Here is a 26,102-nt window from a genome sequence, read left to right as displayed (position 1 = left end):
TCTGGGAAGCCCTAGGTGTCCCCAGAATCCTTTCAGAGGATCGGCAGGGTCAACACTATTTTCATAATAGTGCTATAGTCTTTGCTTTTCTTCACTCTGATTCTCATGAGTGTACAGTGACTTTTCCTCAAAGGTGACATGTCAGGCGATGATGCCGTTGCTCTCTGATGGCTAGTTGGATATGTGCTGTAGGTTGTGTTTTTAACAGTTCCCATTTTTAAATTCTAAGAGGGTTAATACTGGTAGAACCTCTTCAGGGTCTTCAATGACACCCAAGAGAGAAAAAGGGTCCCAAGTCCAGAAGGTCTGAGGACTGTCTTTCAGGCCTTGCTTGTTTAGTTGGGATTTCCTCTGAGGAGACTTGGCTTGGGTCTCCACAGCGTGACTTTTGGGTCACCTCTGCGGGTTGTGCCTTAGCACATATCCTGTGGTGGGTCGGTTGTTACCTCTCACTGCCGGTACACACAGAAAGCTCCACCATGGAGGTGGAACCCCAGTCAGTCCCCAGTTCTAGAGACAGTGAGTGCTCAGCAAACATAAGCTGAGTGAATCTTTTTGAAAGTATTTGGGGATATGAACTATAACATGTTTTAAATCATAACCATTTTGTACTTTATGAGAGATGCATTCATTTCTTAACTTTTTTGACCCCTTAATATCTGAGTGGGTTTTAAGAAAGCAAGTTTTACTTTATATGCGTTGTGTTACACACACACACACACACACACACACACACACACACACACACACACACACACACACACACACACACACACACACGGAAGCGTATACATATTAGAGCAGAAAGAACCTTACTTGTTGGCAGTCAGGAGCTTCATTTTGGAATCTTCTTTCTCTTCTGTGCCTATAAGCATAGAGCCTTGGACAGGTCTTTTTATTCGGTTAAATATAACTTTCTTCATCAAATAATGTGATTGTGCTGGATTATCTAAAAAGTTTTTCCCATGTGAAATTATGTGATTATATATGAAGAGTGTCAAAGTGTATGTGATTCGTATTTCTTTATATAAATTAAAATGCATGTATATTTAGATTTAGTTATATATTAAAATCACTTTGTTTTCACAGGAAAGATGATAAAGACTATGCTTTAAAACAGATAGAAGGAACCGGGATCTCTATGTCGGCATGTAGAGAAATAGCAGTAAGTGAAGCTCTTTTTTATCATCATTATTATCAACTGACTTATGTATGTCAATTATATAGGTCTCTGAATTGTATTTGTCATAAACACATTAATTGAAAGTTGAGAAGTATTTTTCGTGTCATCCTTGCGCAGGGGCCATGCTAATCTTCTCTGTATTGTTCCAATTTTAGTATATGTGCTGCCGAAGAGAGCACAGGAAGTATTTTTCATATCAACTATTTAAATTTATATTTTCCAAAAAATGTCACTAAATAGATAAAGGTCCAGTTATTATTATTTCATTGTGTGTAATAAAAGTATTTATTATATGTTAATTCATATAGAATTCATGTTTCTATTTTAATAAGATGAAATTATTGCCATTACTTATGAACTTAAAATGAGATTATTTGATTTTCATTGTTTCTGTTTGTTCATTTGCATATATAAAATTATATACCCCCTTTTTGGAAGCATATCCTTGCCATATGGTAATTAAAATCTCATTTTGATTCCAAAGGAAAATATTCTTCATGTTAATGCATTACCAAATAATTATTCATACATTTAAAGTGAGATTTTACTTCAGTTTTTACTATTGGGAAACTATGGGTCCAGACTTATCTTTTCAGTCTCTAGTCAGAATATTCTAAAATATGTATTATAATAGTCTTTACTTTTATTGCTTTCAGCCCTCTTTCTACAGATACAGGCTGTTACAGCCTGGAGGTATTAATTTAAATAATTTTACTCAATTTAACAGCTTCTATACCATTGGGTTTTCAACTAATAGTCAATTATTTTGTATCATATTGACAACAACTAGACCAAGTAAAAGTATAGAAACTTAGAAAAGTCAAGAACCCTCACCTTAAGTGTTTACACACTGATGAGGAAGGAGACTCATAACTTACAGGAACAATGTAACAGACACTATGATAGAAGTGATGGGAAAGGGTATATGTACATAACTGGAGAATTGAGGAAGTGTTCTTGCCTTGAGAATCCCAGGGATGGGGGAGCCTGGTGGGCTGCCGTCTATGGGGTCGCACAGGGTCAGACACGACTGAAGTGACTTAGCAGCAGCAGCAGAGAATCGAGGAGGGTTTCAGATTTTGGAGGCCATGTAAGTATTACCCCTACAAGGGAGGAATAGGAGTGAGACGGAGGGCATTCTTAACCAAAGGTATGCTGTAATGAAAACTCTATTTCATTTCATTGATAAAATTCTCATACCCTTGAATCTTGAGGTAAGATATCTGTTCATTAACTGTCAGTTCTGCAACTTCTACTATTCTCTGTGTTCCAGTCAGTTGTAAAGGATTAAAATCCATTGCAGTATGGTGAGTGATATTGGGCATCAGGATAGTGATGACCTTCGGAGGGGCAGAGAGGGAGCAGAAGGACAGACAAGCGGGCTTTCAGGATGCTAGTGATGTTCCGTTTCTTGATTTTGCTCTGGGTCTGGTCATGTGGGTTTCACGTGTGAAAACTCACTGAGCTGTGCGCTTACCATTCATGTGCTTTCCTCTGTCTTTATTATTCGTCAACAAAAAGTTTTTAAAACAACTCTCCATTCATTTCAGAAACATTCTTAGCTTTTTATCTGTGTTGATAATTATAAATGCAGTTAAGCACAATAAGGAATACTCCTTATTTTTATTGTACTTGATCTTGGTTCTTATACCTAAGGTGAGCAGAAATTTTTAATTTTGATGATGTCTCATTTGCTAGTTTTTTCCTTTTATGACTTCTTTTCTGTGTCTGGCTGAAGAAATCTTCATCCATTTGCTGATTGTGAAGATATTTCCCTTTGTTTTCTTCTAAAACCTTGCAATTTTAGCTTTTATTGTAAGTCTGTGATCTGTTCACTTTATTTCTATTTGTAGTCTGATGTAATGCTTGAATGTCTCCTCCCCTCTCTCCATGTAAATGTACAATTGTAGCATCATTTTTTGAAAAGACTCTTTTCCATTGAATTCCTTTGGCATATTTGTAAAAAATGAAATAACGGTAAGTGTTGGGCTATTTCTGGGCTCTATTCTGTTCCATTGATCTCTTTGTCTCTCCATGGCTGATTCCAGATCACTCTGCATCACACACATCAAGACTTGAAGTGAGGTGGTATAATGCCACCAGCTTTATTCTTTGGATTCAGGATTGTTTGGGCTATTTTAGGTTCTCTGAATTAGCATATACATTGTTGAACTGGCTAGTCATTTTTATTTCTAAAAAATGCCTTCTGAGATTATGGTTTACATCAGTTCAGGGAGAACTGATATCTTAATAATACTGAAACTTCCAAGCCATGAATCTTAAGAAGGTATATTTTCCATTTTTAAGGTTTTTACAAAATTTCTGTCAATAATGTTTTATAGTTTTTTGGTGTGGAGGTTTTACATAGTTGATAAGGATTTTATGTTTTCTGTACTATATATGTATTATTTTAAAATATTTTCTTCTACTTTGCTTCTGTACTTAGAATATATTTTTTTAATGTTATAAGTTTTTTTAATCAAATTTATTTAGATTTACCTGATTTACCCACTTACTTACCTGTATTTTTTCTGAGTATTTCCTTCATCCTTTTTTTTTTCATATAACTTTATTTATTTATTTTTGGTTGTGCTGGGTCTTCGTTGCCACATGGACTTTTCTCTGGTTGCGGTGTGTGGGCTTCTTATTTCAGTGGCTTCTGTTGTTGCGGAGCACAGGCTCTAGGGCACACAGGCTTCAGTAGTTGTGGTGCACAAGTTTAATTACTTTGTGATATATGGGGTCTTCCCAGACCAGGGATCAAACCCATGTCTCCTGCATTGGCAGGCGGGTTCTTTATCACCGAGCCACAAAGAAAGCCCTAAAATGCTATATATTATATAAATTTTATTTCTAAATTCACTGGTAGGTTTGGTGATACCTTGGAATTTCCTACATAAATAATTATGTCATCTATAAATAGGAATAGTTTTACTTCTTTCTGTCTGTATGCATTTATTTTTTTCCTTTCCTATTGCATTGGCTAGAACCTCTCAGAAGATGTTGAATAGTGGTGAGAGCCAGCATCTTACTACTTGTTCCCAGTCTTGGGGGAAAGTGTTTTCAGTGTTTCACCATCAAGTTAAATGCTAGCTATAGGCTTTTTATAGATATCATTAGTCAAGCTTTAGGAAGTTCACTTCTTTTTTTTTTTTTGTAAATGGTAGTGAGTTTTGTCTAATGCTTTTTTCTGAATGTCCTGAAATGACTGTATAGTTCTTACTGTTATATTGGTTGACTACATTGATTACTTTCCTAACACTTCTCCAATTTTGCAGTTTTGAAATAATCCCTGCTTGATTATATATATCACTTGATTTGATTTACTAGTGTGCTGTTAAGGAGTCTTAGGTCTTCTGAAGAATGTTAGTCTATGATTATCATTCTTGTAATGCCTTTGTCTTCAGTATTGAAGTTGTGCTGTGCTCATGGAACAGGTCAAGCAGCCTTTCTTCATCCTCTGTATTCTGATAGTTTCCGTGCAGTTGGCAGTTATTTTTCCTCAGATTCTTGACAGAATTCACAAACCACATATCTTCACATTCAGTATTTTGTGTTTAAGTTGTGTTTTTTATGTAATTTTTTCATTTTAAGTTATTGAATTTACTGGCACAAAGTTAAGAATATTCTCTTACTATCTTTCATAAATGTAGCTTCTAGAGTCATGTCCCTGTTTCATTGTGGACTTGGTAATCTGTGTTCTCTGTGTCATTGATTTTTGCTCTTAAACTTTTATTATTTCTTCTACTTACTTTTGGCCTGCTTTTCTTATCTTCTTAAGGTGAACCATTAGGTCATTGATTTTTTTTTTTTTAAACTATTCTTTTCTAATATAGGCAATTAAGACTATAAATTTGCCCCTAAGCTATGTTTTTCTTGCATTTTTCTCTTGACAAATGTATTATTATCATCACTTACTACAATTTCCATTTTCTTTGTGAGTTTTTTCTTTTATTCATGGGTTATTTAGAAATATATGGTTTAATTTTTAAATATGTGAGGTTTTCTGGATAGTTTATTGTTGATGACTAGTTTTTTCCCCCCACTACCATCCTCCTTGTTCCTCTCTTAGCTCACCGCCTCACAGAGTTGCAAAGAGTGGTTAAGACCCTACCCAGATTACCCAGGCTCTTATCTTGGCTTTGGACTTCCCTGATAGCTCCACTGGTAAAGAATCCGTGTGCAATGCAGGAGACCTGGGTTCAATCCCTGGCTTGGGAAGATCCCCTAGAGAAGGGAATGGCTACCCACTCCAGTATTCTGGCTTGGAGAATTCTGTGAACTGTATGGTCCATGGGGTCGCAAAGAGTCGGACATGACTGAGAGACTTTCACTTCACTTGTTACCCTGGCTTTACCACGTACTTGGCTTGTAGGACCCAAAGCAGGTTACCTGATATCCCTGTTTTAGTTTCCTCTTTGTAAAATGAGAGCAGTGGTATCTCATAGAGTTTCTGTGCATGAGGAGTGTTGGTCACTTCTTGGGGCACGGTGAACTCTGGGTACCTATTGGCTTCTCAGTAGATGCCAGTCATCACTGCAGCAGCCACAGTGCATAGACAGCCTGCCCACTTGAATTAATCTGCTGCCGGAGGACTTCTTTGGAAGGTCTCGGCATATTTTATATCCCGGGACCTTGTGTAGCACCTACCACAGGGCCTGGAGTGTGGCAGGTGTTGGGTAAAGGAGCCCTGCCAGAGCTCCCTGGCCCTTTGGAAGTGAGTGAGTGTAAATATTTACTTAGAGGCAGCTCCTCACAGAGACTCGGCTCCAGCTCCAATCCCTCAGTGACCCAGCTCCCAGGAGAGCGTGTTGTACGAACTCAGTAGTAATAGCTCTTTACTGTACTATTTGCCCGAGCTGCCACAATAGAATGCTACAGACTGGGGGACTTCAACAACAGAACCTTATTTTCTTAGTGGTGGAGGGTGCCTGCACAGTTGGCTTCCTGTGAGACCTCTCCTTGGTTTGCAGACGGCCACCCTGTTGTGGCCTCTTCACGAGGTCATCTCTCTCTGCGTTCTAATCTCCTTTTCTGTAAGGTCACCATTCTGATTGGATTAGGGCCCATCCTACTGACCTCATTTTACCTTAATTGCCTCTTTAAGGGTCTTATCTCCAAATAGAATCATTCTGAGGGGCCGGGGATTAGGGCTTCAACATAAGAATTTGCAGACACAAACTCAGTTCTAAGTCTGTAACACTTTTATTACTACTATGATACTTACTTACTAGTAAAATCATTGCCCTCAAAGACTTAATATTTGACCAATCAGATGGATTTTCTTTAAAATAGAAGTGAATTGATTTTTTTGATGAAAGCATTGATGTTAGTCCACAGTTCAGAAGACAAAGGATGTGTTGATGATGTCCTTTAGCTGATATATTTTGTTTATTCATAGATTCAGTTATTCATATATTCACCAGGTGTTTAATGAGTACCTTTCAAGTACCAGGCAGTGTGCTTGAAACTAGCAGTCCCATGATAATCAAAACACAGTGCCTGCAACTGTCCAGTTCACAGCCTAGTATGTATTTAAAATCTCTGTGTCTCTGGATGAAGGAGAATTACTGCCCCTGGGGGTAGGTCTTAGGAGGTGTTGGTATTAGATCACAGAGTGTTGGATTTGTATTTTAGAAATTAATTAATTAACTTCGAAAGCATTTAAATCCTGATTCTAACCACTACTATGAATGTGACCTTGAGCAAATTATTTAATCTCCTTACATCACCATTTCCTCTTTGTAAAACAGGAGCAGTATAAATATTTCATAGGGTAATTCATGATGGAGTGAGAGAGCTCATGTCACCTACTTAGTCCCATTCTTGGCACCTGGGAAGAGCTTAGTAAAATGGTTGCTGCTGTTTTCTTTTTTAGTACAGGAACTCAGCCTCATCTCAGAGGTGAGATTCAGGTGACACCTAAGAATAGCCTACTTGTATGTAGGTTTCTAATAATTTGAGAGAGCTTTTGCCAAAGCTTTGGAGTTTGTTTGTTATAATTTCCACCCTGCTGGTTTCCAGAGAGGATTTGAAATAGCTGCCCAGCTGAGAAGTGTGTTCCAGTTGTGAGGTAATGGAGAAAACACTGACCCAGAACTGAGATGAACTTAGCGCTAGGTCCACTCTTCCAGCCAGCTGACTGGTCCCCAGTGACCCCAAAGCCCCGGCTTTCCTGTATCAGATTCTTGGCCTTGTTTGTTAATTAGCAAATAGTTTTAGATATTGGACTTAAGTTTCAGAGAATTTGTATTTAATCTCTAGAGTTTCATAAGTTTGAAGTTTTGTTCTAAAAGTAGAAATATATAACTTGAATTTAATCTTGTTCCTAAATAGAATAATCATCACTTTCCAAAGAATAATTGTTCATATAAATGACTTCATATATAGTCCATTCATAGTCTGTCTTTTGTGAATTCATTTTAGAGCCCCTAATACATTATTAACATTACATTTACTTGATAGCTGTTTTGGTGACAGTATTCTTATAAAAGATACTGAAGTCCTAAGTTCTTAAGACCTTGACTTTCTCACAGGTCTGTCATGTCTTTGGAATACGTTTGCAGGGCATGGTGTAAATCATTTCTAACTGATAAAGACAATATCAGGCTTCATGTGAAATTTTTTCTTATTGTTGCTGTTCTATTTGTTTTTGCTTAGTGGAGGGGGAATGCTGATGGATTATTAGGGCCACTTGGGTTGCTAAATGGAGATAAAATATGGAGATACAAAGTGTTAATAGAAGAATGTCCTTCTCGGAGATGACAAGGGTTAATAAGCCCTTAAAGTGTGTTCTACTTGGTTGTTTCTATCTGTATAAGCTCTTTTTTATTTTATGAAACATTTATAAAATTTTAATCAACTTTACTTTGTAATGTAAATACCTGAGAAAATAGGTACTGTATCTCACAGAGTTACAGGTCTTAATTCTCATCTGGTATTCAGTGGTGATGAGTGTTATTTTGTTATATTTTCTAATGTTGCTGTTACAGTTGTCTCTTTGTATCCATGGATTCAACCAACTGCAAATAGGAAATATTCGGGGGAAGAACTTTCCAGAAAGTTCCAAAAAGCAAAATTTGAATCTACCTGCTCCAGCAACTATTTGTGTAGTATTTACAATGTATTAGATATTTTAAGTAATCCAAAGATGATTTTAAGTATATGGGAGGATGTGCATAGGTTATATGCAGATATTGTACCATTCTACATAAGGAACTTGAGCATTGGGGGATTTGGGTACCCATGTGGGGTGGGGTATTGGGGTGTCCTGGAATCAGACCCCCTCTGATATTGAGGGAAAACTATAGTTAGTTTTTCAAAGAATTACAAACTACAGATTTGTTTTAAGTGTATTGTTGTGTGATGTCAAAACATAGACAACTAGTGTAATGAGAGAAAATATTTGTAAATCATATCTGCTAAAGGGTTAATGTCTACACTATATAAAGAAATACAACTCAATAACAACATCAAAAAATCCAGTTCAGAAATAGGCAGAGGACTTGAATAGACATTATGAAAAAGACTTGAATAGACATTTCTCCAAAGAAGATATACCAATAAGCACATGAAAAGATGCTTAACACCATGAGTCATTCGGGAGTACAAATCAAAGCCACAGCAGATACTGCATCATACCTATTAGGACGTGGCTATTATAAAAAAATTTAGAAGGTAAATAGACGTTGGTGAGGGTGTGGAGGTATTGGAACTCTCAACACATTGCTGATGGGAATGTAAACGGTGAAACTACTGTCAAAACCAGTTTGCTGGTTCCTGGAAAAGTTAAACATAGAGTCATCATATGATCTCGCTGTTCCCCTCCTAGGTATTTACTCAAAGAACTGAAAGGAGGAATTTGAGTACCTATACACCAATGCTCATAGCAACATTATTCACAGTAGCCAAAATGTGGAAATAACCGGTGACTGTTAGCTGATGAATGAATAAGCAAGATGTGTATATATGGAATGGAATGTACTCAACCATAAAAAGCCATGAAATTTTGAAATATGTTACACCATGGATAAACCTTAAAGACTTAAGTTATGCTTAGTGAAATAAGCCACACAAAAGGACAAATACTGAATAATTCTACTTACGTGAGGCACCTAGAATAGACAAATTCATAGAGACAGAAAGTAGATTAGAGGTTACCAGGGGCTCATGGGGAGAGAAAAGTGGGGAGTTATCATTTAACGGGTACAGAATTTCTGTTTAGGATGATAAAACGGTTCTAAAATGGATGGTGGGGATGGCTGCACAGCATTGTGAGTGTGCTTATGCTACTGAATTGTACCCTTAAAAATGGTTAAAATGGTAGTTTCTTAAAAATGTATTTATTTTTAAATTTTGTACAACATAATATTTTAACATTATATTTATTTTTAATTGAAGGATAATTGCTTTACACTCTTATGTTGGTTTCTGCCATACATCAACATGAATCAACCATAGGTATCCATATGTTCCCTCCCTCTTGAACCCACCTCCTACCCCATCCCACCCCGCTAGGTTGTCAGGGAGCACCAGGTCGAACTCCCTGTGTTATATAGCAGCTTTCATTAGTTATCTATATTACATATGGTAACATATATATTTCAGTCCTGCTGTTTCAGTTCACCCACCCTCTCCTGCTCCTAGTGTGTCCATAAATCTGTTCTCTATGTCTGAGTCTCTATTCCTGCCCTGCAGATAGGTTCATCAGTAGCATAAAATGGTAATTTTTACATTATATGTATTTTACCATAATAAAAACATTAAAGAAGGAAGCCAGCTGAACAATAACAACAAAACTGACAGATTTACACAATTATATCTTTTCAGTGTCTTTTGCCCACAGATTTGTATTCATTTGTATGGGCATCTCAAAATTGTATTTTGAGAAAATATATTTGAGAAAATGGGTATTAGATTTTTAGGGTTGAGTACCATTAGGTTTGTATTGCCTTTGGGTTAAAAACAGTGTAGGGTTTTTCATGTTACTTTTATGACAAAGATTTTTAATGACTCCCCTTTGTTTTGCAGCTACTTCGAGAACTTAAGCACCCAAATGTCATCTCTCTTCAAAAGGTGTTTCTATCTCACGCAGACAGGAAAGTGTGGCTTCTATTTGACTATGCCGAACATGACCTCTGGGTAAGGCGCACCATGGTGGATGTGGGGCCATGGTTTCAGTCGGGGATCAACAGGACTAACTGGAGACAATTTGGGGAGCTCATCGTAGTATTAGATATTATTTTAAGATAAAAGGGATCTCAGAATGCAGTTGAGAAAGTATGAAGGCTAGAGTGTTGCTTTGTATTTTTACTTTTGTTCTTATCAGTTTGACATGCTGCAGAGAACAAAAGAATCTGAAGAGTATAAATAGCTCTTCAATATTGTTTCCTAGCTTGGATTTTGACAACATAAAAAAAAGTAACAGTAATAACTGTTTTGTTGTAAAATTTAAAAACAGCCTATTTCCTTTTATTCTGTAGCGAAGTGAAGTCGCTCAGTCCTGTCCGACTCTTTGCAACCCCATGGACTGTAGCCTACCAGGCTCCTCCATCCATGGGATTTTCCAGGCAAGAGTAGTGGAGTGGGTTGCCATTTCCATGGGAAGGTGATAATACCTTGTGTAGGGACTTGAGTATGTTGTATTTATTTGGAGAACTAGATTGAGATTTGGGCTTCCCTTGTGGCTCAGCTGGTAAAGAATCTGCCTGCTAGGCAGGAGGCCTGGGTTTGATCCCTGGGTTGGGAAGATCCCCTGAAGAAGGGGAAGGCTACCCACTCCAGTATTCTGGCCTGGAAAATTCCATGGACTATATATATATAGATATATAGTCCTTGGGGTCTCAAAGAGTCTCACACAATTGAGCGACTTAGATTCACTCACTCAGATTGAGATTTAGTGGACCTGTCTATTTGTCATATGACATAGGGCAAATCTCTTAATGACTCTGAAGGGGTCGCTTTCCCCATCTGTAAAATATAATACTTTTACTGCTCTTTTTTACAAGTAAATAATATCCAGTATTGTGTCAAGTTAATTAACTACTTCACTATTGTGAAATATATTTTTCTGCTATTTAATATGTAATATGTTCTTTAAATATTTTGCTATATTTTGCATCCTGTCTATACTTACTGAATTAGCATGGCTGTGCATTTATTGAGCTAAATAAGAAGAGAAAACATATGCAAGGGATTACAGTATCCTGGCTCAATTTCAGAATCTTCAAAATAATTTATCTTTTCATTCAGCTGTAGTTTGTAAATGGAAGTACAAACTTTTGAAATAAAGCTAGCACAAATCCTGGTAAAACTGTAACAGGAAATTCACCTTCTGAAAGTAGTGAAAGTTTCAAACTCTTTTGCTAATATCCAGATGAATCCTCATTTTCGTCATTTTAACTTTAACAGACTCCAGAAATTGAAACTTACTTTGGTTTCATATGCTTTCAGATTTATTTTTTTTTTAAGTTTTTTTGTATTGTTTGTAGATTGCTATTTTACATGACTAAATGTGATTTGATTCCATTTATTTTTATATAAGTTACCTGGAAAGAACTATTTTCAAACAGAAAATAGACACATGAAATTTTCCCTCTTTTATGAGACTATTGCCCAAGGTGCATGATAGTTTTTGATGGCTTCTGTTATTGTAAAAGAAATCAAATCAAATTCAGATTCTGTTAATAAAAGTTCATTAAATTGGAGTGGCCAGTATTGAACACTCATCATATTCAAATGTAATATAAAATCAAATTATATAATCCAAGTTTATGAGAAAATTTCCAGGCTAGTTGATAAGCATGATATGTAATAAGACATAGTTGAACATAGGAGATATAGTATTGTATTCAACATGGTTTCTAGCAAAGCTGGTATGTAATATTTAATTTTATGTGTATATATAATAATTACACTTTCATAAAATAAGCTGCATGTAATGTGTGTATATGGAGAAGGAAATGGCAACCCACTCCAGTATTCTTGCCTGGGGAATCCCAGGGTCAGAGGAAACTGGTGGGTTGCCATCTGTGGGGTCACACAGAGTCGGACACGACTGAAGTGACTTAGCCAGCAGAATGTGTGCATAGAGTCACCATTGACTGTATCAACTCATTTAAGCCAAATAAGCACTTCTAGTGCTCATTTTAATAAAAACCAAATGATGATTCAGTTTACTAAAACTACTTTTTATCCATTTTATTTTCTTATTTTAATTGGAATATTGAAATGAATTAGCTGGGGTAAGGCAGCAAAGGGCAAAAAGAATAAAAAGTCATTTTAAAATATTACTTAGGTGTTGGTGAAATCTTATGGTATATGTATTGCATATTTGTTATATAGCCCAGGAATGAAAATGAAGGTAAGAGATTTCCCCACTGTAGTTTTTGTAGCTATAAAATATTGGTAAAAAAGTAATTTGTAAATACCCTAATGAAAATACTACCTAAAGAAATGTATATAGCATCAATTGATTATCTTACCTCCCGCACATATTTATTCCTTTCATTCTTACTCTGGCAGGTTTTAATTTTCTTTTTTTAATGTATCTTAATTTTTTTTTTTTAAAGCTCTGAGAGCTACTGGTTCTTCTTAAGGTGATGTGACTTGATTATCATTTCTTTGGATAGGTGACAAAACAGTCTAGATTATTAAGACTTACTATAGCTCTGTTTTGTTTGCCTATTCTTAAGTACTTCGAAAAAAATGACAGAAGAAAATTAAAATAATATCATGCTGCTACTGAAGGATAGATTAATCATACTAAATTGATTAATCATACTACATACTACATTAATCATACTACATACTACTAAAGACACTAACTGATACCCTTTACCTTCCCAAATATAGGCCTTTGCTCTATATTTTTTCTTTGGAAAATAAAACTCCTTCACTCATTAATCATTAGTTACTTCTTACCCATTTTCTACTTCTATATATGGCTTAAGAAAAGAGAAATGGAAAGGTTAAGCTATACTATTAAATATCTCACTCCTGTTTTAATTATTTTTTCTAAGTTCAAGAATACACCTAATATGCAGTCAGATACTGGCCAGGAGTCTGCTCTTGTGCATGTTAGATGCAGGCCTGTCAGTGGTACACACAGCAGAGTTGGCTGCAGCCGATTTCTAGATTTTCTTGCAGTTTGAGAGTGCTTTCATTACAGTGGAGAAATCTGTCAAGAGTTTGAAACAGTGGATCTTGTTGAAGTACATTTATTTGTAAAATGATTTTTCTGTTTATAAAGTGGCATTATGTTTACTGGATGTCCACTAACATTATACCTAGAAAGCTTTGCTGGATGTTTCAAGGCCATTTTTCCCCCCTTGTCTGAAGCATTGATATTTCTAAATATTATATATGACCAAAGATATGAGCTGGTCATTTACATATTATTCCTTTGTGCGTCTGTGTACTTAATTGAAATATTTATCCATTTGCTTTCTTTATAACCCAGTTGTGGTAAATAGGTACCACACCTATGCTATGTCAGCCAGCCAAAACTCTGTTCTTTTTTTTCTTTCTTTCATTTAATACATATGTTATTCACTGCAGAATAACAGATATTTGTTTCTTGAAATTTTTCACTAGATAAACAGGTCAAGTAACTCTGAAAGTAATTTTTAATTATACTTTAAAAATAAAATCACATTACTTTCTACTTCTTTGTTGTCATTTATTTTCTGAGGCCCTATCCCATGCTCAGGAAATGACATTTTAGCTGTAGTTATTTAAGGTTATTTATACTATCCAGCAGAATGTGAAATGATATTTTCAGTATCTTTGGAAATCGCTGAGTGTTTCCTTTTCAGTTAGGAAAATATTATTTATCAAATTATCTTTCCTTCTTTTCTTTTTTAAGCTTCTGGTGATATTTTTCTTTCTTTCAGCATATAATCAAGTTTCACAGAGCTTCTAAAGCAAACAAGAAGCCAGTTCAGTTACCTCGGGGGATGGTGAAGTCACTATTGTATCAGATTCTAGATGGGATCCACTACCTGCATGCTAACTGGGTGTTGCACAGGGATTTGGTAAGTTGAAACATAGTTAGGTGTAAGCTAGAAAGATGCACTTCAGAGTGGGGTGATGTCTCTAGATGTTAGCGCTGTACAGGCCTGCAGACCTCACAGGGGAAGCAAGAACGCTGCGGTCTCAAAACGAGCCCAGCCTTGTGCTTTTGTATGATGTCTCCTACTTCGGGACATGTATTAGCTGATGCTTAAGAGGTGAAAGAGGCCACACTGGTTCCGCTAAGCATTTACATCTGTAAATAAAGCATTGGCTTGCTTTACATTGATTATTAGATGCCAGATAAACTCTGGAAGTTGGTGTATTTATGAATAACTTGAAAATACAACCTTTGGAGCCTACTGCATATGAAGTTGAATATTAGAAGAGGAGTGTTCAACTGCTCATTTTTTGAACCCCATTATATTAGTAACAGTCTCTCAGCCAGTAGCCTTTATTAATCATGATTGAATACATTATTAAGAAGCCTTGTCATGTTAAGGTACACTAAATTCTTAAGAATTCAGAAACTTCAGAAATTGTATGCCCTTAAAAAAATGTATATTATTAAATTGTTGATTACATTGTGCTTGTTCATGAAAGCTTTATATATTTAAATCATTTAAATTTCAGATTCCTGTTTAGCCCTTTCATATTGCATAATTACATTGTGCTTTTGTTGTTCTTTTCTTTGTAAATGTAGTGACTCTAGTGAGGTTTGTAGCAGTGCCTTCCTTTCAAGCAGTTATAGACACAGCACTGGAAGCTGTGGCGTAGTCTCTGATCACATGTGTACGTAGGAGGCTTCTCCATCCTGATGAGGTGGAGCCGCTCTGCCCTCACGTGTGTGCTCTTTGCAAGGTGCTCTGTGTTTAATGCATTTGTGTCGCCTTCAGTCAGGTGTTTTAGTTTCTGGTTCTTTCATCCGTCTTCAGTAAATCTCCTTGAAATACATTTGGTAGCAGTTATTTTATCTCTAGTTCTCAAGCCTAGAAAAAGCATTTACAGTAGGACCAAGTAACACATCAGAAATTCGGTTTAAATAACTTTTTCTCTTATGCAAACTTTATTTTTAATAGAATTAGGATATTTATAAGCAGTGAATTTATAGGACATAAATATGAAAAATCCTTTGTCTCTTTATGAAAATGAAAATAAATTTCAGCTTTTAGAAGAGTCAGCTTAGGGAAAAACTGTTACTACTTTTGAGCTCCTGACATTTTTCATGATTTTAAAAGAATAGAATCTGATTAAAGGGCATTTTTCTCCCTTAGAGTTAAATATGCTAAAATAATGTTATTTTTTTAAATTTAAATGTTTTCTCATCACTAAAATATGTATGTTCATTAGATAAACACAAACTGATTTTTAAAACAGCATTTAATTTTTATATTAATATGTAATATACCTCCTCTGTTCATGGGATTTTCCAGGCAAGAACACTGGAGTGGGTTGCCATTCCCTTCTCCAGGGCATCTTCCCAATCCAGGGATTAAACCTGGGTCTCCTGCTTTGGCAGGCAGATTCTTTACCATCTGAGCCACCAGGGAAGCCCCATAATATACCTGAACTGCTTATATTAGTGTTAACTACACTATGAAATAATGAAAGTAATGAAAATCATTTTGAAGTCTGATTTCTTTTGGGAGAGTTCTTTCTATTGACACAGCCTGAACAGTTGTCTTTGGCATAGAGACAGTGTCAAGCAGGTCATTTCAGAAGTCTGTGTTGGTGGTGCCTCGGGAGACAGGGGGCGTGGAGGAGTGCATCCAGGTGCAGGTGACAAAGGAATGCACTGTCTGCAGCTGATTTAAAAATAATAATGAAACAAACTAAAAGTAGTTACACTTTATTATTACCAGATACTGGCAGTTCTGAACAGTATCGGGATAAAATACTCCTATTCACTGAAGCCAAATCCCTCTTGGTACTGTGCCCCTCTTGCTAGGCCAGTGCCATCTGTTTAGAAGTGTGTTCATCTACAGTCTTTTCTAAACTGTAATCAATTATTTGTCTGCTGCTGCCTCCTTTGACTTTCCGTCTGAAGCATGGTTTCCTGTAATGTCAATGCTTGGCTTCTTAGTGCTCTTTCTAAACGCCTGACCCTTCTGTGCATTGCAGGCCCACTGAACCATCCTTTCATTGAAGTGATAACCTCTGCCCCTAGGCTGGATCTTACAGGTTCATGTCCCTGCCTCTTCGGTTCTTGAAGGAAAGATTCATAATCATAGTTTTTATTAAAATTGTGCCTACCTTCCTGCCAACTGAAAATCAAATTTTGGAGTTTGATAGTATATAATTTTTCAGCTTTAGCTACATAAAATATTCATATGTGTAGTATTAAAGTATTTACTCTGAAAAATATTCTTTAGAAGCTGTATGACATGACCTTTTTTTAAATCTTTCCTCAAGCAGTTATTATTATTTGCAGCATAATTACTAGTTAATTATGTTCATTGCTCCTTTTCAGTCAGGTTTAGATGAAATGAGGTGATACCAACCTTAGCAGGTCTACGTAGATTTCTAATGTTAAGAATTGGACCAGTTGGTTAAGGTGCTGACTTGCCACATGAAGCTTCATGTTAAGATAGAAAGTTAACATAGACCCCCTAAAAACACCATTTGAAAATAGTCCAGAGTGTTACTGAAATTTCTGCTTAATAAAATTGGCTTTATTGTTAATAGAAATACTGATTTGAGATGATAGAGTTATGGAGTTCTTTGATTGATATGTATAGTTAACTTTACCATTTAATAAAGGTTAATTTTGTCTCTACTGATCATTATGTAGTAGCAAATCAGTAACTGAGGTCTGTCATCCTCCACAGGAAATAGAGACTTAATAATTCTGGAACTCTTGTTGGGCTGAATGTAGTAATTAAGTACACATGTACAGATGTTCTAAGAAAGGGGCTGGAAAGGAAATCTATGCAGTATTTGTGAGATAATTTATGACTTCAAAGTAAACTGGAGAAAGAAATAAAAACAGTGGTGTGTGTGAGGTAACTTTACTCTTTCTTTGGGACTACGCCCTTCCGCTCTCTTCTTATAGTCTCCTCTCCTTGGAAATGAAAAGTTGTTTGACTAGCAGTCTCTAGTCCTGATTCTGGCATTACTACCTTTATTAATCATTGTTCTCCAGAGAGAAACAGGTGTGTGTAGAGAGAGTGGATTTGTGTGGAGAGAGTGAGGTTTCTCCTAAGCACTTCCTTCAGGCAGTTGTGGAGGCAGGGTCAGTCCAGAAGCTGCAGGTCAGGCTGGCAGGTTTGGCAGACCCAAGGCAAGAGTTGCAGTTGAGTCCAGAGTCAGTCCCCTGGCAGAATTCCTTCTTGTTTTGGGGTGAAGCTCACCCACATTATGGAGGGTGATCCCACTTAAATCAGAGTCCATAAATTTAAGTGTCAATCTCATCCAAAAACACCTTGATAGAAACATCCAGAATAGTCTTTGACCAGATGTGTAGGCACTATGGTCCAGCCAAGGTGACACCCAAATAGCCATCCTATTCAATCGCATCAACTGAGACACATGCAACTTGGGAAAAGGTATTTCAGGGTTGTGTTGTCTATATTCTCCCCCGCCCCAGCCCCCCAATTATCTGCTTACATAAAATAGAAGTGTTTTGTTGCGTTAAGGAATAGTAAGGTTTTTTGGGTTTCTTTTGGCATATGTACCATAAAGAGAAACTAAGTATGAAATATTAGGAAAGTTTCAAGTGAAGATAGGTTTTAGTGACTCAAAATAAGGACAAGTTTGAAGTCCCTTAGCCTGATTGGTTGGTGGGTTTTTTTTTCTGAGCCCAGTTTAGTAAAAAGCTTGAAGCACCAGGGTCATATTCGATCCTTTTTGTGTAGAAGCCAGGCTTGATCCAGCAGTGGTGACTGAACTCCCCTTTGAGAGGTAGTCCTCTGGGGTTGAGTTAGAGCACATGGGCAAGGGTGTGACCATCAGTGACGCCATTGGGACCTATTTGAGGATGTCCAGCCAGTTCACTGTCTAGGCTCTATCAATGGAAATGATTTTTTTTTTTATAAAACTTTCTAAATTTTGTCATTGTTTTCTTGTGCAATTGTGAAATTTCAAACTCAGTAATTTTTCTCTTCCTAGGAAAAATTCTGTGATAGATTAAGAATTTGAAAAACACTTCTCACCAGTATGCATGCTGCCGAATTGAAGATTAAAAACACCACTATGGTCTGGCTCCAGTCTCCTGTTTTTCTTTTATCTCATTCTTTATATTTATTTTCCAGTCAACCCAGAGGTTGTCCTGCCTGTCTGAATGCCCTCCTCCCTTCATCTCCAGCATTTTAAATTCTATTCATCCTTTAAAGCTCTGCTCCTGCTACCTCATCAGAAAAGCCCCCAGCACCCACCACCCCAGTCACACTAGCTGAGAGTGAGAATGTTTACTTCTAAACCCTGTAGCATTATTTTTAACTACCCCTGGGGTGCTTACTAGCTGAGTAATTGTACTCCTCTGTCTGATGGTAAGTTCCTGAGGGCAAAACCTGGGACTTCTTATGTCTTTGTAGACTTCCCAGTGCCTGTGGAATACACAGTAATGTATACAGTATTGCTTACACAGGGTGAATGAACGAACTAGCCCGTCTGTAACAGAAGCAAAGCGGTCTCCAAGGTTATTCCCCATAGCTTATCGCTGATGTTACCTGACACTTCTCTGTATCTAGGGATGCACACAGACTCTGCTGCATTTCTTCCTTTCACTCCCTCTTATCTCTGCTATGATTTAGTGCAGTGAAACAGTGCAGAAAAAATTATTTTCTATTCATACCACATTTTAAGTCCTTTCAGCAGCCTTCTTTCCACTGAAAAGAACTCAGCTCTTATCAGTCAGTTCAGAGACCATTCAGCTAATGACAGTGATCTGTTGATCTCATCCATCGCTCCCTTCCTCTCCTTCAAATATTTGTTCTGCCCAGGGAGACCTATTTCTTGGCCCTTTGTCTGTTTGTTCCGATGTTCACTTTATGTCATTTATTTTTTCCAATTTTTCTCCTTTAATCTTAAGGGTGGAACATTTTCATTATTGTTAATTTACATCCGTCACTTTTTTCTTTCCAGAACTTCTGGAAGTCCCTTCTGTGTGAATTATTCTTTGTTAATGGGGTTGGGGTGGGCATGCCTCTTTTCTGTACGTTCCAACTATTCTGAACTTGCATCGCCAATGTTTCACTTTAATCCTACATTTAGCAGACCAGGTCATTTCTAATCACAATGTCAGTATTTTAATTTCTAGCTGATAGTTCTTTTAAAATTTTCTAGTGAATTCATTGTTGGCTGAATTTTGTGCTTTTTGTTGAAAATATTCATTCAGGTATATCAGACTTAACATAGAAATGATTTACAGTCAAATCAGATTTGTATTTAAGTAAATATTAAAGACTTGTGCTTTTGACTTGTTTCCTAAGGCATTTAATAGAGTAAAGAAGTAGTTATTATGACTTACCTGTTTGCCATTAACTTTCATTAAGTGTATATCAGTTCTCATATGGTCATTAATGTGTTCCACTTTTAAAAAAATCTAGTATCCCCCCAAATTTCATTTTAATTAGTACTTTAATGATTTTTTCATAGTGGTAATTAACTTGGAGCTCCCAGGCACGTAGGCTATATTTTCATCCTCTTGCACCAAATGGATAATGTTCAAGATATACTATAACTTTCATAATTTTTTTCCTTTTTTTTACTTTGAGCTGAATTACAAGGCTGTATATGAAATTTGGAGTGTTTTGGAGTATCACAGCTATCTAAAGTTGATCACTTCTGCCCTAAAACAATTCAGAATATTTTCTTTTGGAGGGGAGAGGGGTGGGTATAGCTCAGTGACAGAGCATTCACTGCAAAATAGGTTCTTTGTTTTTTTGCACAGTTTTTTGACATAGTAAAATTTCCTAGAAAATAAATGTCTGCAGAGATTTCCTTTGGAAGTATCCCAGGGGGATGTCTTGTCATGTGTAGTATGTGATGTGAAATAGCCCAGTGGGCCATTGCATAAACATGTTTATAAAATGCTCGAGCTATTTCAGAGCTTTAATCTGGCTTATTAAAAAAAAATCTGATAGTGCTGCTACCTTGCAGTTTATTTTAATTATATTGGATAACTTGGAATGACTTGGTGGTGGGGGCAGAGGTTTAACTGTGTTTGGTGAAGGATGAGTTGGTTTCCTAGCAACTGCGATCAAAATCTCGGGGTGAGCCATTGACTCAGACTCAGTATCATAAGGCCTACTTTATGAAGGCACCTAATTACTAATTATAACATGATGAATTATTGGGGTGTTTTTGATCTGATTCTTCTTATTTGAGTAAAAGATCACCTGGTTTATTAGATTTGCTTACTAATACTGAAGTTTGCAAACAGTAATATAATTAGTTGGTTTGCTTGGGATTTTTAGATTCATTTTCTTATTGACTGCTGAGCTCTGTAAAGGAAGTGGAAAACTCAGAAGAAAAGAGATTAAATGCCCTGATTCTGGTTACTTAGCTAATTATTTTCAAAGCTGGATCTCTGAATTTAGGGATTTTCCTCTCTAGGTCAGTGATTTTTAAATTGCAGGTTGTAAGCTGTGAGTTGGGAAATCACACAACACAACCAGCCTTTTAAATTTTTTAATGGAATAGAGTAGGACAGAGCAGACATCAGAGTATATCACATGTCTTGAGGGAGGTTGTTGATTCATGAAACTTTTGTCTCAGTTGTATATGTGTGTGTGTGTGCACGTGTGTGTGTGTGTGTGTGTGTGTAATTTTAAATTTTTTTAATGGAATAGAGTAGGACAGAGCAGACATCAGAGTACATCACATGTCTTGAGGGAGGTTGTTGATTCATGACACTTTTGTTTCAGTTGTATATATGTGTGTGTGTGTGTGTGTGTGTGTAATTATGACCATAATAAGTGATTTTCTTCCTGTGGGTTGTGTTCAAGAAGGTTTGAAAGCCTCTGGTCTTAGACTGTTGCTGAAAAGGTATTTAATATGTTTAGGAAAAGAGAAGATCAAGTCTGTAGAAAATACTTTGTTCTAATTATAAGTACTTTAATATTTTATGCAAATTTCTTGATGTTGATAATAAAACCATGTCGAATAGCTGTAGTCCTGTAGGGAATATGTTTTTCTAAGTAGGGTTTATTTATAGGTGGGAGAATTTCAGGCAAGTTTCACCTTCCTCCATTAACACCTTTCTGAATTTTCTAATAGTTTGCAGTTAACATGTTATAATCATATAGAAGGAAACAGAAGAAAATACCTATTTAGTCTTTTGTTAAAGTTCACACATAATATTCAGTGTTGCTTAGTTTTTTTGTTTTATGTCAGTAGAGGATGGTTGCTATTAAGGGGAAAAAAGCCATGCATACACTTTCTTGTCTGCCTAAAAGGAGGGGCCAGTACACTCTTTAGGGGACAGGGGAAGCAGAAAGGACCTTGACATTGTCCAAATGCTGAAAGAAGCAAAGAAACAAATTGATTGGCCAGCTCGGAAGAAAGGAAACTGTGTTCAAGGCCTCTGTTCTCACTGCTATTGTTGCTCCTTTTCTGTGCTTAGCTTCCTAGAAATGAGTGTTGGGAATATATTAAGCATGTTTCTTTAAAACAGAGATTTTTTGAAGAAAAATGCTTTGTGATTGTCAGGATCAATCACTGCTTATTACTTGAGATTTGCTTCATTTACTGGGAATAAATGGAATCTCCAAGGATTTACTCTAATTTTCTTATTTGTGTAATTATATAACTAGGAAAACATACAAAATTGTATCCATAAAATTTAGGCTTGAAGATGAAACATAGGTTTTATTGATAAGAGTGAGTTAAGGCAAACTAAAATGAGGTTTGCATTACTTTTGGTTAACATAACGAATATTGTGTTTATTCTGTAGTAAGTTGACTTAAATGACAGTTGGACAGTTTTCTTTCTTGGAAATATTTGATTGTAAACAGTCCCTTTAGTTTCTTAATATATGCCACATTTGTGTAATTTAGATATTGATCATGCATAATGAACTGTGTTCTCTTGTTTGTAAATAATGAAAAAGTGGCCCACTTTTACTAAATAGTGCAGCTCCAGACATTGTACCTGCTTATGTGGGCAGGTTAGAAGTTGATTGTAAAAACACCATGTTGGTTAGTTTGCATGTGTCTTCTCATCTACCTTCAGATTCTTGATGAATCTTTTCAGACACTTGATCAGCAAGATGCTAGAATCTTTTTTTTAAAGTCCCATTTTTCACCAGACAAGACAGATATTCTAAATAATTTAATTGAGCTTTAAAAAAAAAAAGCGAAGATGATATTTTTGAGTAATCCTGAAAATTGGCTAGAAATAGAAGATTATCCAAGTTTTAAGTCACATATATCTTTTCTCTCTTTTTTTTTAAACTTAAAATGAAGTCAGACCCATATTTTTGTCTCTTTGATAGAGAGTGAAATATCAGGTTGTTTGGTGCCTAATAAATGTTCAGTCAGTGCATTTTATTTCCAGTCCTTCGTTAGGTTGCCTTAGGACTGTGAATAAGTACCTTAGGTTCGTGAACTTTATCCATTTCACTTACTGGTGTATCTTTAGCACCCAGGATAGCATATACTAGCTGCATGATAAATATTTGTTGATTGAATAACTGGATTCTTATCAGTGCTATCTTCAGAACATGTTTCAGATTGAAGTACAGTAAGACTCTCTTGTAACTCTGATTTGAAGTAACACAACTGGCCATTGGTCCCAGTCATCTGACCAGCATCTTTTCTCAAAGAAGAGTCAACTGTAGTGCTTGCTTTCCCGGAGAAGATGCTGTGGGAAGAGTTAGCCAGGAGGGAAGGGCAGATGAGCAGGGATGATGCAGTCCCCCTAGCTAAGTCTCTCTGGGTCTGCCCAGTGGACAGGTGCAAACTTAACAGGAAGATTTCAGACCACCTTGATTTCAGGATGTGGGTTTGGACTTCTCAAGTGAACTTCCAGGTCTGTTCATAGATTTCACTCTTTCCTGTTCATTGATCCTACAATAGCCTGACCTCCCACTGCACAGTTGAGTTTTTTGCAGTCCATTTCCTGCCTCTTGACTTTGCTTCTTATCGTTTCTATCGCTGCTATTCTAATCTAGGGTACTTGGATTACTGAAAAAACAAGCACGTGATCGTCCCTCCTTGCAGTCTTTCGTTTCTGTGGTCCAGTATCTACGTAGCAATCAGAATGACCTCTAGAAAGCAAAGCACACCATGTCATTCCCCTTCCTGCAATTCCTCAACAGCCTTCTAACTTGTGAGACAGGTAACTCAGAATCTATCCTAAACACAAACCTAATAAATACAGTCGGTCAGTGTCACGTATAAACATTTTTGCTTATATCTTAGATAAAATATTAGCGAATAGGATCCAGAGGAACATTAAAAGATTACTATACTCCAAGTAAAATGAAGTTCAAGAATGTGAAGATGATTCAGTATTTGGAAACCTGTTGACAGAATTCATATTAATAATGCTAGGAAAATAACGCTATGGTTATCTCAGTAGTTGTAAATGTAAAACTTTTGCAAAATTCAGTGTTTGACAAAATTTAATATTCATTTCTGATTGAAGTTCTTTATAAAAATGAGGAAGGAAGGAAACCTGTAAGTGTGTAAGCAAGTCTGCAGCTGTTATCCATCTGACTTCTCTGTTACCTGACAATGTCCTAGAGCTCTTCTGGTCTAAAAGCAGCCTAAGGAACTATGGTAGGGGAGGCTAAATAAAGTAGGATCAATACAGTAGTGCTATGCATTTATTTATTATTTGTTCACTGTTAAGTGAAGTAATCAAAAGGGCATTTCTAAGGTATTTATATACATGTAATAATGTAGATTTAGAGAGATCTGGAATTATGTCCACCGAAATGTTTGTAATGACCTAACTATGTGAGGTGAAGTTTCAGGTAAATTTTACTTTTGTTGTACTTTTCTATATTTTAATCTCCTACAGGAATCTGTATTTTTATTGCTTTAATTCTTAAGAAGGTATTACTAATAATAAACAGTTTTTTGATTTGTAAAAGGCATAAGTGACTGAAATCTAGATAAATGATTAAAAACAAATTAGGGGCATCTCTTAGGGTGATATAGAAAAATCATCTTGGTGGTATTATCCAGTCATACATGGGTACCATACCCCCAGGAGTTGCTACTTAAATCACTTCAGTTGTTAGTCACTGTTAACAGATTATAGTGTTAGCCATCATTATATTTTGGACTTTTAATATATCAAGCATTGTATTCTTTTATGTACATTAGCAAAATTTATCTTTGCAACACTAACTTGTCATTATTTTTGTCCATATTTTATAAATGAGAAAATGGAGGTGAAGGTCATGGAACTAATAGTTGATGGGATCCTTGATTCTTTTTTTTTTTTTTTAGCCTATTCTTAAGCATTTAATCATACTTCCTCATCTTCAGAAGTCTGTTGTATTCCTCAAATGTTTAGGGGAAGAAAAAAAGTTGAGAACTCTGGGTCTAGAGTCTGTGTCTATTCAAATATAGAAAAAAATCAGAGTATCAGATAAAATATATTTTATTTCAAGGGACTTCCCTGGTGGTCCAGAGATTAAGACCCTGCCTTCTAGCACAGGGGATATAGGTTTGATCCCTAATCAGGGAACTAAGATCCCACATGCCACGGGGTGTGGCAAAAAAAGTATGTTTTATTTCAGAAGATTGAAACACATTTTATAATAGCAGGATGCTTGAAATAATGAATATACACAAAAAAACTTATGGTTTGTTCAATTTGGCAGTTGTATAGAAGGAATTAGGAATATATAATTATGTACCTTGGTATATTTTAAATCAGATTGTGACAAATTTGTTTAAATAAAGAATAAGCAAAAGCTATAGAATGAAGCTATGTGATACAGTAGAATTGCTTGGCATTTAGGGACATATAAAAGAATATATTTTAAAATATGCCTTACCTAGGAATCCCTGGTGATCCAGTGCTTAGAACTCTGCACTTCCACTGCCTAGGGCCCAGATTCAACGTCTGTTTGGGGAACTAAGATCCCGCAGTGTGCACAGCACAGCCTAGAAATAAAAATATATATATAAATAAACATTCAATAAAAATGTATGTCTAGAAAAATTCAGTGTGTAGTGCAAGATAAAGATATACATAATAAGTATTCATAAAGATACAGATTCTGCATTCATCTCTCAGAACACAAAACTAGAAGTAAAAGCAGAATTGTATTTTCTTAACAGGTAGACATCATCAATTGAAAAGTGTCATTTGAAATACAGATCAGTGTGTATTGTGGCACACAGTAATTAACAACCAAGCTGAAAGTTATCAGGTGTCCAGAAAGTGCGCCACCAGACTGTGTTTACAGTGTGTGAGTTCCAAACAAATCTTGGTGAGCAGCACTTGACAGGTTACTTGTGCATCGCTGTCTTCTTTTCATAGATCCATTAAAAATCACTTTTCTTACTGACTCAGAGTCTCCATTTTGCCTTGATAAGGTCAGTGAACATATGAAGACCCTGGCTTCATCCCTAGAATAAAAAGTTTTTGCAGTTAGCTTGACAGAGATGCCAGCGTTGTGCAGTTCTGTATCTGTGTGAGATACCTCTAATTGATAATGGCAGTTTCCTGACTAGCCCAGGTCCTGTCTTTCTCAAGATGCAGTTCCCAGCAGCCCTTAGTTTTCTTCCAGAGTTGGGCCCTTAAATGAAACCAGTTTACCATCTCTGCTGTTTGCCAGAGTCATCAGTGCGATGTTGCCCAGTGTGACAGTCTGGAGAGCAGAAAGTCTCACCAGGAATGGTTATCTCTGTAACAGACATTTTTTTTAAGGAAATGGCAGTGGGGACTTTTTTGGAGCACAACAACATAAAACAAGAAAAGCCGTGAGACTGTAAAACGGGCACA

The 26,102-nt window shown here is 36.3% G+C and overlaps 1 protein-coding gene and 1 non-coding gene across 7 annotated transcripts in view; one reads left to right on the top strand and one right to left on the bottom strand.

The window, feature by feature from the left end:
- CDK8 (cyclin dependent kinase 8) overlaps positions 1-26,102 on the top strand; it is a 71,851-nt gene that overhangs the window by 22,238 nt on the left and 23,511 nt on the right. For 3 of the 6 annotated variants that reach the window (XM_065902017.1, XM_065902016.1, XM_065902019.1), the window contains exons 2-4: positions 1,090-1,165; positions 10,214-10,324; positions 14,077-14,217. In XM_065902017.1, the coding sequence (XP_065758089.1) occupies positions 1,090-1,165; positions 10,214-10,324; positions 14,077-14,217 (328 nt within the window). Of the gene's footprint in view, positions 1-1,089; positions 1,166-10,213; positions 10,325-14,076; positions 14,218-23,378; positions 23,475-26,102 lie in introns of those variants that run through there. The other 3 variants (XM_065902018.1, XM_065902022.1, XM_065902021.1) reach the window with 3 other exon arrangements.
- On the bottom strand, positions 1,256-1,362 carry LOC136144584 (U6 spliceosomal RNA). Its single transcript, XR_010658602.1, has one exon. It is a non-coding gene; the product is annotated as a U6 spliceosomal RNA (small nuclear RNA).

The sequence above is a fragment of the Muntiacus reevesi genome, chromosome 11, assembly GCF_963930625.1.
Source record: "Muntiacus reevesi chromosome 11, mMunRee1.1, whole genome shotgun sequence".
In the NCBI taxonomy this organism is placed as follows: Eukaryota; Metazoa; Chordata; class Mammalia; order Artiodactyla; family Cervidae; genus Muntiacus; species Muntiacus reevesi.
The sequence above is the reverse complement of the archived record's forward strand: the minus strand, read 5'-3'. Positions and strand labels throughout refer to the sequence as shown.